Genomic DNA, 12,792 nt, shown 5'->3' with positions numbered 1-12,792 from the left:
CTATACGTTTCCTTTGGGTATACTATGCATCCTCATATTCTAGTAGCATTTAGAAAGGAATTAAAATTCTTTACCTTGGAAAAAAAGAAAAGAAAATGGGTTGCTAATCACCACAGTTTTGTATCAAATGCATCTTTTTCACTCAGAATTCCATGTGGTGTCATGTTAAGGCATCGAGTCTTTGGTGGTTGAGAGACAATTAGCAAGACGAGGACGGTTTATACAGGAAGAATTTTTTACTTTCCATCCTCTTCCTTGGGATCACTCAGAAACCAGGTGCTTTCCAATTGAACAATTTAAGTTCAGTTACTGATGGAACATGGAACTTAATTAATTGATAATTTTCCCTCAATTGATCTTCAGTCATTAATAAAGAGGAGACAAATTCAGCTTATGAATTGTGTCTCCCTTAACTGTAGTCCACCAATAGTATTCACCTGCAGTTCTGCTTACTTGCTTTCCTTCCGACATGCCGTTCCTCAGAGTCTCTTTCTCTCTTGTAAATTTAGAAGAACGAAATATTAGTAGGAACGAAGTAGTAGGAATATGGCGGGCGATTATGTCTTACTAAGTGCTGCTGGGGAATGTTACCTTGAATATAGCACAAAAACTAGCTAGAAGCAAGTGTAAGAGAAACACTCGTCTTCTGAAGGGTCAATTCTTTAATTGGGCAGTGATTTTTATTTTTTTTTAATGAAAGCAAGGCTGAACAAGGCTTAGAAGTTAAGTACGGGGATACTTTTTTCCTTGGAAAGCCTGTGTTTTAAAAGCAATACTTAATGAAAATAAACCATGAAAGGAAGCCGCTGTTAAATATTCGCCAGAAAACAAAGCAATAGAGGAACACTGTGCTAGACATAGGTACTCAGCTGTGAATTAACCTCCGTAATATTAGTTCACCTCTTGCCTCATGAATTCACGGCAGTACGTGAGGGCTGAGGCATCTGGGCTGTGCAGAATGGTCGATGCCCGGCCTTTTGATTTATAACAGAGCAGGGAACGTCAATCTCTAGCTGGGTCTCCTCCAGCACTAACTAAAGTTATAAATTTAGTTCAGACACAGGACTCTTAAATCTGTCACGTGTACTTTAAGTAGCAGACTGAGGTTTGTTCTCTTCCCTACCATCCTTTTCATCCTTCAGCTTAGCTCGTGTAAAGATATACTCCAGATAGCAGGACTACATTAGTGTCCTCCTGAATGCCTGGTTGCTTCCTCAGCCTCAGAGAAATGTAGTAGCTACTCACACTAAGCAGCCGGGAAGGAGCTCTCCTTGGGTGTGGGAAAAGAGGCGCTCTGTGGCGTATCCTCCTCCTCCTCTTGGGAAAATGGAGGGTTCGCAGCGACGAGAGAGGATTGGAGCAAGTCAGGTTTTTAGGTTGCAGCATTATTTCAGTTGAAATCATCACTGCTTTTTGTGAAACGGCCTCGTGGTGGAGGGTGTCATTCCTCTGGCTTTGCTGTCTCCCGCTGCGCAGACTTTGCGGGCTGCTCTAGACCTCTGCATGCTCGCTGATGTAATTGTGCAGCACCGCTACAGAAAGATCTAGCGCGTGGCAGGTTTGGCAGGCAGAGTCCTTGCACTCTTCATTGATTTGGAAATCAGATTGAGTGTTAAGAAAAGGAGGAGGGAGGAGCGTCTCTTGACCTGATCTGGCTTTATTTACACGCTAGAAGAATTGCTGAATCAGTATTTTTTCAGAGATTGGTTTTCCGACGTACGTTCTGACGGTAGGATGTAAGAATGAAATGATGGCTTCGTTGCCTGGCTTTGGTCTTGTATGTGCTTCTGTGTTTAGAAACCGCAGCACAGGCTGCGTACTCAGCGGGAAGTACCAGTTATCACCCAAAATCGGCCCATCCGTAATCCGCTCCGGCGGTCAATCATGGCACTGCTGTTCATTCTGCCTTGGCAGACGTGCCAAGTGGGTGCCTAGCGTGAGCGCAGCGTCCTGGGGTACTAGCGCGGAGAGGTGCAGAACCGGGAGTTTCACCCATGCGGTGTAGTTGCAGATCTGCTCGCCAAAAGAGCAGATGGGAAGGGCAGCCTGCAGTTTCATCTCAAACACGAATAGCGTGCACTGGAAAAGCTTGAGTTTCCGTTCTTTTTCCCTTGCTTTTTATCCCGTCAGGTTTTTGAACGCTTGTAGTTGCTGTTACTGACAGTCAGGCGTGCAGATCTGATCCAGACTGGTTGTGGCAAAAAGGCTTTGACTTCAGCCGGCTGCCTAGCGGGTGCCTTGGCGTCGCCAAGAGCCGTACCCTCACCATCAGAAATGCTGGCCAGTACGCTCAGTAGGCTAAGTTTATTCTGGCTCCCACCCGGTCAAGTCTGTGATGTTTGAAGAACAGTGTAGAGAACCTCGTATTTCTTCTGCCCGTACTGTGCGTGGAATTTCGAAAAAATAAATAAATTCATCGTGTGCTACTAGCTGCCCCTTCCCTTAAAAACTGAAAAGCCCTTTGGCTGTGTCACCCAAAAAGCTGTCTTATTCAGGCACAAGTCCAAGTCGGGGTTTCAAGGGGGAACCATTAAGCAGTGATAATTTTTTAAAATTTTGTTTGCCCCGTTATCTTCACGGACATAAATAAAGTTAAGCCAGCAATGAATTCAGTCCCCAGTTTATCTGTGGCCTTCCTTTGTGGCTTTTATCACTCTGCAATGACAGAATGTTCTGTCTTCGTAAAGAGAACAACGGTAAAGTTAAATTTGTCAAACTCTCTCTCTTGCCCCTTAGGGAACTCCTCGAGTTCGAATCCTCTCCGGTGGGCGATACCTGCAGATCAATAATGCTGACCTCAGCGATACAGCAAGCTACGTGTGTGTGGCAAGTAATGTCGCGGGAAAAACGACCAGGGAGTTCGTGCTGACAGTACATGGTAAAATCACGGATCCGGTCTTGTGCGTTGTGATCTTTGCGTGGTATTTCTGCTGGAGTTCCAAAGGCGGGAAGGAAGCGTTAGTAGCCTCTTTCTAGCCGAGTGCTGGCCGCTTGGGCTGCGTCTAAACCATGGGACCGCGTGTATTGCGTCGTGTGTGCCACCAGCTGAGTCCGCAGCTGACCCCCGCAGTAAAGGACCTGCTGGGGACTCGCCGTGGCTGCTCCTCCATCTCTCTCTGCTTCCTGCTAACGGAGGGTGCTGCGCATCTCGCCCTCATCCTGATTCAGAGTCAGGATACGTGCAGAATGAACGCCTGGATCCAGGACTGAGAAATGTTCTTGGACAAATTTAGACTAATTCTTAGAAGCGTTTGACTGGCACTGTGGGGGACTAGATTTCACAGCGGGCTTGGCCACCGGGCTTGCAAGTTGCTTGAAGCTGGGGGTTCTTCTCTGCACCCGTAAGCAGGAGGCAGCAGAGGACAGGGCTTGAAGGGCCCCGTGCATCTCGATACGTGTCCTGTACCACCATGGGCCTGCCTTTCATTTTAAACCTATTTATTTTCTCACCTCTAGTCTGATGACAGACTATTCTATTCTCACACTTGGGTGATGATGAGAAACGGTTTTCCGAATTCTGTTCTGTTCGCACCGCAGTCACGTGTACCTGCGTTACACGGTGCCCCCAGGGACTGGCCTTCCTGGCCCAAATAAAATTTTTTTTTCCTCCTTAATTTACCGTTAGGAAACAAGGAGCTCACCGCAGCCTTACTTTGCTGAGTTAAATATGCTGAACTCTTTCACTGCTTTAGCTGCACGATAACCTTTGCAGGAACTTGCAGAGATGATCTTTGCAGTGCATTTCAGACAAACTTTCTTTTTCATTCCCTACCGCATCCTGGCACTTACCGTGCGCTACACAAAACGGTAAGAAACTTGTTTCTGCTTCTGCAGTGATCCCCGTACCTGGTGCTGCATCTGTTTTCACGTGTTTAGTTTCAATCGTTGCAGCCTAAAGGGTTTTTTTTTTTCTTTACGTCATCAGCAATTTTCCCTTCACAGTGGTTCCTACGATCCGAAGCGGTCCTCAGACTGCAGCTGTGCGGATAAATGCTTCTGCCGTTCTGGAGTGTGTTGCCGAAGGAGTACCAACCCCGAGAATTACGTGGAGGAAGGATGGGGCTATTTTTACTGGAAACAGCACGAGGTATTGTCCAGAAGTCAGCATAAATATTCCTCATTGTTTTTTATCAATGTATTAATTACAGAAAGCTTAATTAGACATCTGTGACCTTATTTTCAGGGATCAGAACTAGTATTTGTCCTATCATCTCAAAGAGACCCAAACGTGGAAAATACGGTGATAGACACAGTAATACAAAGATGCTGTTCTACAGAAAAGTATCAGTACCGAAGGTTTCATCCTTCCCTTGTCAAGAAGGACAAAAAATTCCTTTGACAACCAAATGTAATAATAATTCCAATATTAAAGATTTTGAACAGTAAACATCTACATATGGAAGTTTTGGGATGAAGCCGAGCAATTTCATGCAGACCAAAAGCTAGTTGAGTGTACTCTGTGGTTCCTAAAACATAAAACTTTCCATACGTGTTGTAATATTGCCTTTTATTGTAGTCGATCGTTTCTATCTTCTGATTGTTTTAAGGGGAAGTAGTTTGGCATTTTCTAGAACTGGGCAAATGCTAAAGAATTCAGTTATATTTCAAAGAAAAAAGAAAAGGCACAAGCATTAATTAGGGTTTTTTAAGGTGAAATGAGAAACCATAAAAAAGGACTTTTGGATACTTTCTGCAAATCTGCCATCATTTCTGTGGGATCACTATGTCAGCCAGATTTCCTAATTTCTCTGGAAAATGGATGTGTTGGGAAAGCATGAAATCAGAATAAACGCAATGAATGAGGGAACTCTGTGTGCCCAAATTAAGACACCACGTGTTCAGGCTCTTTGTTGCGTACCCTGAGCCATCTCTTCTTTCTGCACTGCCAGGATAGCCGATGGTTCTGTTGATTGGATAGCAGAAAAAAAAAATAATATGGCTCTGTTTCAGGTATTCCATGTTAGAGGACGGATCTCTACACATCCACGCAGCACATGTTACGGACACAGGAAGATACGTGTGTATGGCAACCAATACAGCTGGCACCGAACGCAAACGGATTGATCTGCAGGTTCTTGGTAAAAGTTTTGGGTTTAGATAAATCTATGTGTTTTTACAAGACTGAAGTCCAGTTATATCATTTTTCTTGTTCTGCCAGATCCAATTTTAAGTTTAGGCTCTTTTTAGTGGCTCTGGTTTAAAAAAATAAAAAGGGAAAAATTTACGGCCTTAGGAATACAACCCAAATGTTCACGAAAAGAAAACATTTATTCATTGTGCACTGGAACTAGAAAGACTTGACACATCCCTTGCCACGTGTTTAGTAAGTTTACTACTGTCAAGTTAGTCTTTATAAAAATCAAGTAAATGTGTTCAGGCAGTTCAGCTCTACATATAGGTACGAGAGGGGCGTGTGGACATACGTACATAATTATTCTGAATAATTAGGCTTTGTTTGTCCTTAGTTCCTCCAACTATTGCTCCTGGACATACGAACATTACAGTTACTGTAAATGTGCAGACCACTTTGCCCTGTGAAACCACTGGAATTCCCAGACCAGCAATTAGCTGGAAAAAGAATGGGCATCTGCTCAGCGTTGACCAGAACCAGAATACCTACAGGTGAGAGATGTTTGCTTTTCACCGTGGGTTTAAAGTTTCCAGGGATGATTTTGGCACTTTAAAAATCTAGCCATGCTTAAATGTAGTCTTATATAGCCAGCAAATTCAGTGGTCTGATTACCTGAGAAGAAAAGAAGTATCTCAATGGCTTTTACTTTCTTCTCTTTTCTTTGTTCAGACTTCTGTCTTCAGGTTCCTTAGTAATCATTTCTCCCACTGTGGATGACACTGCTGTCTATGAGTGCTCCGCGTCAAATGATGCAGGAGAAGATCAAAGAGCAGTTGAGCTCACTGTTCAAGGTAGAGGGGATATTGCTATTACATCTGTATGGCACCCAGAATTAATTTGGGGCGTTCCAATGTTGAGATGAGATTTTTGTATCGTTCTTTTATGATACCGATACCCGTAAGTCTCCGGTATTCCCAAGAAAGATAAGTTATTGCCAAGAATTCATACAAATGAAAATGGGCAAGTAACCTTTATGCTGATCTTCATTTTTAGTGCCCCCATCCATAGCAGATGAAGCCACAGACCTTTTGGTAACAAAGCTGTCTCCAGTAGTAATCTCCTGCACCGCGTCAGGGGTTCCTGTCCCCTCGGTTCATTGGACCAAAAATGGCATCAAGTTGCTTCCCAGAGGAGATGGCTACAGAATTCTCTCTTCAGGTACTGTGCATGACTGGAGCTCAGCCACAGAAAATCAGTGAAAGGGTGTGATTGTGCGCACCCAGAACTAAATAATGAAATAAATGCAAACAACCCCCCCAGCAACCCCTCTCCAATTTCTTAGAATAAAAACACAGACCTCTTGAGGTGGCGGCTGTAAGCGAGTTTTGCTGTGAATGGAGGATGCTGCCGTATGCTCTCATGCGCTCTCTCTGTGCTGCAGGGGCTGTTGAAATACCTGCCGCTCAGTTAGCCCACGCGGGACGCTACACCTGCGTGGCCCGGAACGCGGCTGGCTCGGCTCACAGACACGCCACTCTTCACGTTCAGGGTAAGAGGGGAAGGTGAAGGGACAGCGCGTTCTGTCAGTAAGCGTTGCCCATTTAATATGTTCGCATGCTGCGGAGTAACGGCAAGGCTGGAGTGGACCGTCACAAGCAGTGTCTTGCTCAGCTGAATTGTCTTGTGGATGTGCTGATTATTCACCAAGTCACTACTCCGCACGTTACTCTGATACCTTGGATAGAGCCCCCCAGTCCCTGCTGCTCTATTTTATTTTTGTCAGATTTTTGTTTCTTTGCTTTTTGGTAAGTTAAGATGTATTTGTGATGGCAAATGGCAGAGAGTAAGGTCATATTCTGTACCCCTACTCATGCTGAGCATGTCCGTTATATTTAAGAGCACTTCCACGGAGCTCTCCGTAAGGATGGCAGAATACAGCCTTTGCTAATGCAGCCTTCGCAGACTCTCGGGTTACGCGACTTTAGTATCTTCTGTATTTTCCTAGCCTTGCAGGTTAAACCTATTGCCTTTTCCTTTTTATTTCGTTCCACAGAACCACCGGCTATCCAAACTCAGCCAGGGGCGCTGGACGTCATTGTGAACAATCCCATCCTACTACCGTGTGAAGCGACGGGTACACCTCGACCCGTAATAACGTGGCAAAAGGAGGGCATCAATATAATCACAACAGGTACCCTCTTAACGCCCGTAGCTCCAGCCTACTTGCCGTAACTCAGAAACTTGTTTTCTCTTCTCTGAATATTCAAACTTAGATAGAAGGAACCCATTCATTTAAAACCAAAACAAACACAACACACACACACACACACGTGTCATATTTTGCTTATATTTGTTTTAGGCAACAGTTATATGGTTCTTCCCAGTGGCAGTTTACAGATTGCAAAATCAACGGTTGAAGATGCTGGCACCTACATGTGTGTTGCTCAAAATCCAGCTGGCACTGCTCTGGGGAAGATCAAACTGAAAGTTCAAGGTAAATCATCTTTTAGACTCTTGTTGCAGTGATTTACAGACAAGAAATTTGTGCGCGCTCTCTGTTAGTCAAAACCCAATTCTGAGCAACAGAAACGTCCTAACGCTTTCCTGTTTATGTGACGCTGAACAGAGCCCAGGAGGTTTATTCCTTTTAGTGGTCTGTCTACTTTAGGATCAAAGTATGCTTCTAGGATTATTTTCACTAAGAACCGAACTGTTCCATGCTTCCTACAACATCTCATTCTTTTTAAAATGGTCTTAATTCTTTCCAGTTCCTCCCGTTATCAAGTCTCACCTGAGGGAATACGTTGTTCCTGTTGATCAGTCTGTCACTCTGCAGTGTGAGGCTGAAGGCTACCCTGGGCCGGAGATCAGCTGGCATAAAGATGGACAGCAAATAACGGAGTCCATTCGAAGAAGAATCCTTAGCAGCGGCGCGCTGCAGATCGTGTTCGTGCAGCCTGGCGACACGGGCCGTTACACGTGCGTAGCGGCAAACCCGGCAGGGTCCAGCAGTTCTAGCATGGAGCTCACTGTGCACGGTGAGTGGGACTGCACGGAAACAGCGTGCGTTACCGCAGCGTGAACCTGCGGAGCAGGGCAAGGAGCTAGCGTGTGAGGGAGAAGGTCAGGAAAGTTGTGCTACTTCATGTGTGAGCTGTATTGGGTTGTAGTATCAGCCAGTTGCTTGAATTTAGGAACAAGATTACATTCCCTTTTTACACGTTACATTTACTTTGTTAGAAGTATTTGACGCATTTCTCTGGCGTGCTTAATGGTGGTCATTGATGGAGAGAAGAAACAATACAGAAGATCCAGGCAATGGTTTCTTCAGTGCAGTATTGTATGCTTCTGCTGTAGTGCTTGGATAACGCTACGAGGTCAATGTTTTTAATAAACCTTCTCACAGTTCCACCCAAGATTCACAGCATGGAGACGCAGTACGCAGTCCCGGAGGACTCCCAGGCTGTTCTGTCCTGCGTGGCTGAGGGGATTCCAACACCAACAATAAACTGGAAGAAGGACAATACGCTCTTAACAGAGATAGTAGGAAAATACCGGGCTGTGCCAGATGGAGACCTCATTTTGGACAATGTTGTTGTAAGTCCTTAAATCTAAGCTATGACTTGACAGGTCTGGCAGTAATAAGACCCTGCTTCTCTTTGTTTTCACCCACTTCTGCATTAGCCTTTGTTTTGTCTTGTTTTCTCATTCTTAATGTTCCAAAGTCTTTAAGTGTTTCATTTTCCACTGAGGAGTAAAATATCTGTGAAAAATTTGTAGTGATAAATCCTCAGGAAGGGCAAAAAGACGTGCAGGTCATCTTTCAAATTTAGAGGAAGTGAAGGAGTTCAGATGAGCGTTTCTACTGAATGCTTGTTCCAGACCTTTTGAGATTCTCTTACTGCTACGAGTGGTATTGTTGTGTAGGATATATCACAGTTGAAATTTCCCCAACGTGCTTCCTTTCAGCCTGGAGATTCTGGCAGTTACACCTGCATTGCTAACAACGCTGCTGGAGAAGACACGCACACCGTCACCCTGACAGTTCACGTCCTGCCAGCTTTTACTGAACTGCCTGGAGATATAGCTTTGACTAAAGGAGAACAGCTCAGGTTAACGTGCAAAGCAACTGGGATACCCGTACCCAAAATAACGTGGACCTTTAACAATAACATCATTCCAGGTGGGAAACGCCGGGTCCTACCGGACATTCTGCTCTACGGTTGTTTTCCTCCCCACAGCATTGCAATTAGTTTAGGATAAGGAGGGGGAAAAAAAAAAAAAATCTAGAGAGAGCAAATTTGTTAGGCAGTGCTTGTGTGAGGAATATCTTCAGTATAACGCAATCCTGTCATTAAATTGCCTCTGAGACAAAGCTGTAAGGAAGAAGATAGTTGAGAAATTGTTCCTGTTCTGTAGCCCGGGTAACACGTTAAAAACATTCAGTGTGTGATATTTACTCAGCGTCCAACAACTAACGCTATTTCTTAAATATGAGGAAAACCTCGGCAGCTCATAGAATGCAGATGCACAAAGCTCGAAATTAAGGGACACCTGAAGTGAATACATGCTTGTGGGCAAACGTCGTAGGAGTGACTTTTCTGTGCCTTTCTGAGGCATCTCAGAAATGAAATGGCACGGCGCCACGGAGCTGCGCTGCTGGGTAGTGCTGTAATTCAAACAGCCTCACGACACACACGTCACTGAGATGTATACGTTTAAAATTCGTTGAAGTAACGCTTTCCTGTGTGTTCTCCCTTCAGCACAATACGATGATGTCAATGGACACAGTGAACTTGTTATCGAAAGAGTGTCTAAGGATGACTCTGGTACCTACGTATGCACAGCAGAAAACACAGTTGGCTCAATCAAAGCTATAGGTTTTGTGTACGTTAAAGGTATGTAAAGTAACGGTGGCTGTGGGCACCATCAGACAGTTTCACACAGCCGTCTGTTTTGATAGTAGAGTCACAGAATCCCACACTGGTTTGGGTGGGAAGGGACCCCACAGCCCATCCAGTCCCACCCCCTGCCACGGGCAGGGACACCCTCCACTAGCCCAGGTTGCCCAAAGCCCCATCCAACCTGGCCTTGAACACTGCCAGGGAGCCAGGGGCAGCCACAGCTTCTCTGGGCAACCTGTGCCAGGGCCTCACCACCCTCACAGGGAAGGATTTCTGCCTCACATCTCATCTCCATCTCTTCTCCTTCAGTTTAAAACCGTTAACCCTAGTATTTGATACCTTGTGTATGGCTAAATGGAAAAAAATTGAAATAGGGTGACATTCACACTTCAGAAAGTCAGAGATGAATGATCTGTACAGCAGTTTCATTAAGGGCATTTCGTTTTGACTCTGCTGTTTCTCTGCCATGACTTGTTTTTTCAGAGCCTCCAGTCTTCAAAGGGGATTACCACTCTAGCCGAATCGAGCCCTTGGGTGGCAACGCTATGTTGAATTGTGAAGTCAGGGGAGATCCGCCTCCAACCATCCAGTGGAGTAAAAAAGGAGTTGGCGTTCCGATTAGCAACAGGATCCGACAGCTTAACAATGGTTCTCTTGCTATCTACGGCACCGTAGTGAGTCGCTCGTCTGTTACGATGTGTTTCTGCACTGTACTTGATTAATGAGGCTAGACTGTTCATCCACTTTTGCTTTTACCTTTAACAAATGTTGGTTTAATTCAGACTAAAATGAGACTCAAATGATTGTGACAAAAAACCCAGAAGGGCTATCGTTCTCTTTAATTGTCAGAAGGACTGAATCTACATTACTAATCGTCGGTGCGTGAAATCGTGGTCGTGCCCAATTAAACGGGACTTTTGCTTTGGACCTTAAAAGAGCCTGGGTTCTACAAAGGCGGCTCAGCTGAAAAGCGATTGCGTTCTCCCTGTGCAAATCTCTTAGCATCTAACTTCCTAATATGAACGGCAAGACCCTTTTTTGTTCCCCCCATAAACTCATGTCTGCGTTCTGAAATGGGGTTAAAAACAATAGCTCCCTTGAGTGCAAGCTAAAAAGAAAAATTAACCCTAGCATTAAGAAGTCAAAGGAAATAAATAACGGAATAATAAAAATAATTCACAATATCAGCTTAATGCTAGTAAAAGCAAAACGTTGAGATACCCTAGAATCTAACGGCGTGCCTCTTAACGGCCAGCACGTGCCACGTTGTGTTGCAGAAAACTCACGTACGCGTGCTCTGCCAACAGGAACCCTCATGACGTACATCTGAGTCTTTGCTTTTTGTTCTTTAGAATGAAGATGCTGGTGACTACAAGTGCGTGGCTACCAACGATGCTGGTGTGGTGGAACGCAGTCTGACGCTAACTCTTCAGAGTAAGACTCAAAGCGATAAGTCTAGCGTCGCTAGGCTGGAGCGCTAACCTACCTGGGGATAGGTGTATGCAGCTCCCGTTGAAGTTTTGGAGGTTAAGCTTCATCTCAGCTTTCGTCATTGGTATTTAAGAGTCTAGTCTATGCCGGGGATTGAGGTCAAAGCAGAGAAGCATGTAGAGGGTGGTTCGGCCTCGTCTTAGAAACCAACTTAGGGTGGGGCGAATCACCCTCTGAAGGGGCCCGTATCTCTTAGTTGACTAGAGAGGATGTCTGTACAACTGGATTAAACTAGACTCTTAACTTTTAAACTAAGAAAGTTACGTGAGATGAATCCCAGCTTTCACTGACAATATTTTATTTTTGGCACAAAGGATATTTTAGAATTATTTTTTCACTAGTGGTAGAATTTCTGAACATCCCGTTTCTATTATAGCCTCAAGCAGTATGGATCTGTTACGTCTCAGTTGCCTCTCGACACGATTAATAGCATCTTCCTGCAGGTTTTATGAGAAGCAACACATTTCAGCAATAAAGAAGATTGTGTGCTCATGTAGTCAGGCCTTAAGCCCAACTTTGGTCCTCAGCTTGCTACATATTAAAAATTACCCATCATTGTTATTTCAACTTGCATATATCCTACCTTTTGATCAATAATTTTAGTCAAAGTAAACTAACTTAAGATTATTTTTTTTTGCCCTCATTCTGACCAGACCTTTAACACTCAATACAATGAATAAAACGTAACCGTGTGCTGTTGCCTAAAGAAAGCATTTCTCTCGCAGGCCCTCCGCTCATCACCGTTGAACCTGTAGAGACGGTTATCGAAGCTGGTGCCACAGCGATGCTGAACTGCCAGGCAAACGGAGAGCCTCCTCCCACCATCAAATGGTCCCGCCAAGGTCATCCGGTCGTGAGCGACGAGAGGGTGACTGTGCTGTCTAATGGCTCCCTGCGTATCGTTGCAGCACAGAAGGAAGATACGTCTGAATATGAGTGCGTGGCGAGGAATCTAATGGGATCTGTTCTCGTTAGAGTACCGCTGACTGTCCAGGGTAGGTGCGCAAAATATGGGACAGGCACTATCAAACCGGGAGATTGCAGCATTAATTGAGAATTAATATGATCAAGGTTTTGTCTTATCTGTATTTTACAGATAAGATCTTTTATCTTCTCTTCCATATATGCATTAGGTATATGTTAAGCCCAGTCTGAGGTGTCAGTGGGTTTCTGTTTCATGAAATTTTGTTCCCTTATACTCATCCAGCTGTGTGAGACAGATGAGTGTAAAGAAGTGAGAGACATAAATAATAACAAAAGCGCCTTGAACTAGATCCCATCCTCAGAACACGTATCATAACTTAACTGTACCTCTAAAGAAAAGCA

At 44.6% G+C, this 12,792-nt stretch overlaps 1 protein-coding gene across 4 annotated transcripts in view; it reads left to right on the top strand.

Annotated features, from left to right (window-relative positions):
* HMCN1 (hemicentin 1) overlaps positions 1–12,792 on the top strand; it is a 204,855-nt gene that overhangs the window by 165,157 nt on the left and 26,906 nt on the right. For all 4 annotated transcript variants that reach the window (XM_054833523.1, XM_054833524.1, XM_054833525.1 and 1 more), the window contains 16 exons: positions 2,737–2,878; positions 3,943–4,087; positions 4,951–5,078; positions 5,466–5,622; positions 5,801–5,922; positions 6,125–6,289; positions 6,513–6,620; positions 7,125–7,262; positions 7,431–7,565; positions 7,840–8,109; positions 8,478–8,668; positions 9,041–9,254; positions 9,835–9,969; positions 10,459–10,649; positions 11,328–11,409; positions 12,192–12,461. In XM_054833523.1, coding sequence (XP_054689498.1) covers positions 2,737–2,878; positions 3,943–4,087; positions 4,951–5,078; positions 5,466–5,622; positions 5,801–5,922; positions 6,125–6,289; positions 6,513–6,620; positions 7,125–7,262; positions 7,431–7,565; positions 7,840–8,109; positions 8,478–8,668; positions 9,041–9,254; positions 9,835–9,969; positions 10,459–10,649; positions 11,328–11,409; positions 12,192–12,461 — 2,593 coding nt within the window. The remainder of the gene's footprint in view (positions 1–2,736; positions 2,879–3,942; positions 4,088–4,950; positions 5,079–5,465; positions 5,623–5,800; positions 5,923–6,124; positions 6,290–6,512; positions 6,621–7,124; positions 7,263–7,430; positions 7,566–7,839; positions 8,110–8,477; positions 8,669–9,040; positions 9,255–9,834; positions 9,970–10,458; positions 10,650–11,327; positions 11,410–12,191; positions 12,462–12,792) is intronic.

Source organism: Grus americana, chromosome 8 (assembly GCF_028858705.1).
Source record: "Grus americana isolate bGruAme1 chromosome 8, bGruAme1.mat, whole genome shotgun sequence".
In the NCBI taxonomy this organism is placed as follows: Eukaryota; Metazoa; Chordata; class Aves; order Gruiformes; family Gruidae; genus Grus; species Grus americana.
This window is presented reverse-complemented; position numbering and strand designations above follow the sequence as displayed.